Raw genomic sequence first — 1778 nt, forward strand, 5'->3', positions numbered from 1 at the left:
AAAAAAAAAAGACCTAAAGCCTAGTTTTTCTTGGGCATTGTGGCAGGCACCTGTAGTCCCAGCTACTTGGGAGTCTGAGGCAAGAGAATTGCTTAAGCCCAAGAGTTTGAGGTTGCTGTGAGCTGTGACGTCACAGCACCCTCAGGTTCAGAGCTTAAGACTCTGTCTCAAAAAAAAAAAAAAAAAAAGTAGAAAACAGAATAAGATGGAAGAATCAACAGCAACAGCCAGGGCATAGAAAAATGAACGTTCCACTGGTGCTTAAAAGTCCAGCAGACTGGCAGGGCGTGGTAAATCACCCCTGTAATGCCAGCATTTTGGGAGGCTGTGGTGGGTGGATCGATTGAGGCCAGGAATTTGAAGCCAGCAGGTGCAAAAGCAAGAACAAGACCTCATCTCTACTAACACAGAAAAACTAGCCAGGTGTTGTGGTGGCATGAACCTTTAGTCTCAGCTTCTTGGGAAGCTGAGGCAAGAGGATCACTAGAGCCCAGGAGTCTGAGGTTGCTGTGAGCTATGACACCACAGTACTCTACCCAGGGAAACAAAGTGAGACTCTGAAAAAATAAAATAAAATAAACAACATCCCCCCCCCCCAGCAGACAGAAAGCACGTGCTATCTCTTTACAAATGAGACACATCTATAAATTACTTACAGTTTGTGAACAAGATGATTTCGAAGATCCTGAGTAATATCTTCATGCCACTGCTTCCGAATTCCAGTACTGGATGGTTGAGCTGCAGTTGGCATAGGACCCAGGGAGGTGACACTGGCATTTTCACTCATCATTGGGCTTTAAAAAGGAGTCATCAAATAGTCAAGAAGGATAACAGAAAGATGATCTCATTTAATTAGAAATGGCAATGACTAGTGCAATAGGCTTAATATCCTATGAGAAGTCTATCTGCATCAAGGAGTTGGGGTGCATGTGTGTGACTATTTCTTTTATGTGCACAGAGTATATGTATATACCTATGTGAGGAAAAAATAATTACATTTCTTTGTATGGAATGGGGGGACAAAGTCTTATGTTTAGAAAAACTAAATCTTGAGCCTGGGCATGGTGACTCCTGCCTGTAATCCTAGCACTTTGGGAGGCTAAGGCTAGCGGATAGCTTGAGCTCATGGTTCGAGATCAGTCTGAGCAAAAAGTGAGAGCCTGTCTCTACTAAAAAAAAAATAGAAAAATTCAGGCAACAGCATTGCTTGAGCCCCAGTCAGAGATTGCTATGAGCTATGATGTCATAGCACCCTACACAGAGACACAACTTGAGACTGTCTCAAAACAAACAAACAAAAAAGAAAATACGAAAACTAAATCTTGGCCAACACAGTGGCTTATATGTTACAGACCAGCCTAAGCCAGAGCAAGACCCCCATCTCTAAAAATAGCCACGCAGCTTGGCTCCTGTAGCACAGTGGTTACAGCGCCAACTATATACACCAAAGTTAGCAGGTTCTAACCCGATCTGGGCCAGCTGAACAACAATGACAACTGCAACAAAGAAAAATACCCACGCACTGTGGTGGGTACCTGTAGTCTCAGCTACTTGGGAGGCTGAAGCAAGAGAATTGCTTGGGCCCAAGAGTTTGAGACTGCTGTGAGCTATGTTGCCACAGCACTCTACTGAGGGCAATGTACTGAGACTCTGTCTCAAAAAAATAAAAATAAAAATAAAAATAGCCAGGCATTGTGGCAGGTATCTGGAGTCCCAGCTACTTAGGAGGCTGAGGGAAGAAAATCATCACTTGAGCCCAAGAGTTGGAGGTTGCTGTG

General features: G+C 43.8%; 1 protein-coding gene across 3 annotated transcripts in view; it reads right to left on the reverse strand.

Moving 5' to 3' along the window:
* The window catches only part of EP300 (E1A binding protein p300), a 106089-nt gene that overhangs the window by 51763 nt on the left and 52548 nt on the right, over positions 1–1778 (reverse strand). For all 3 annotated transcript variants that reach the window (XM_023509283.1, XM_023509282.1, XM_003783168.3), the window contains one exon: positions 657–794. In XM_023509283.1, coding sequence (XP_023365051.1) covers positions 657–794 — 138 coding nt within the window. The remainder of the gene's footprint in view (positions 1–656; positions 795–1778) is intronic.

This window comes from Otolemur garnettii, unplaced genomic scaffold (assembly GCF_000181295.1).
Source record: "Otolemur garnettii isolate 467f Iridium unplaced genomic scaffold, OtoGar3 scaffold00007, whole genome shotgun sequence".
NCBI lineage: Eukaryota > Metazoa > Chordata > Mammalia > Primates > Galagidae > Otolemur > Otolemur garnettii.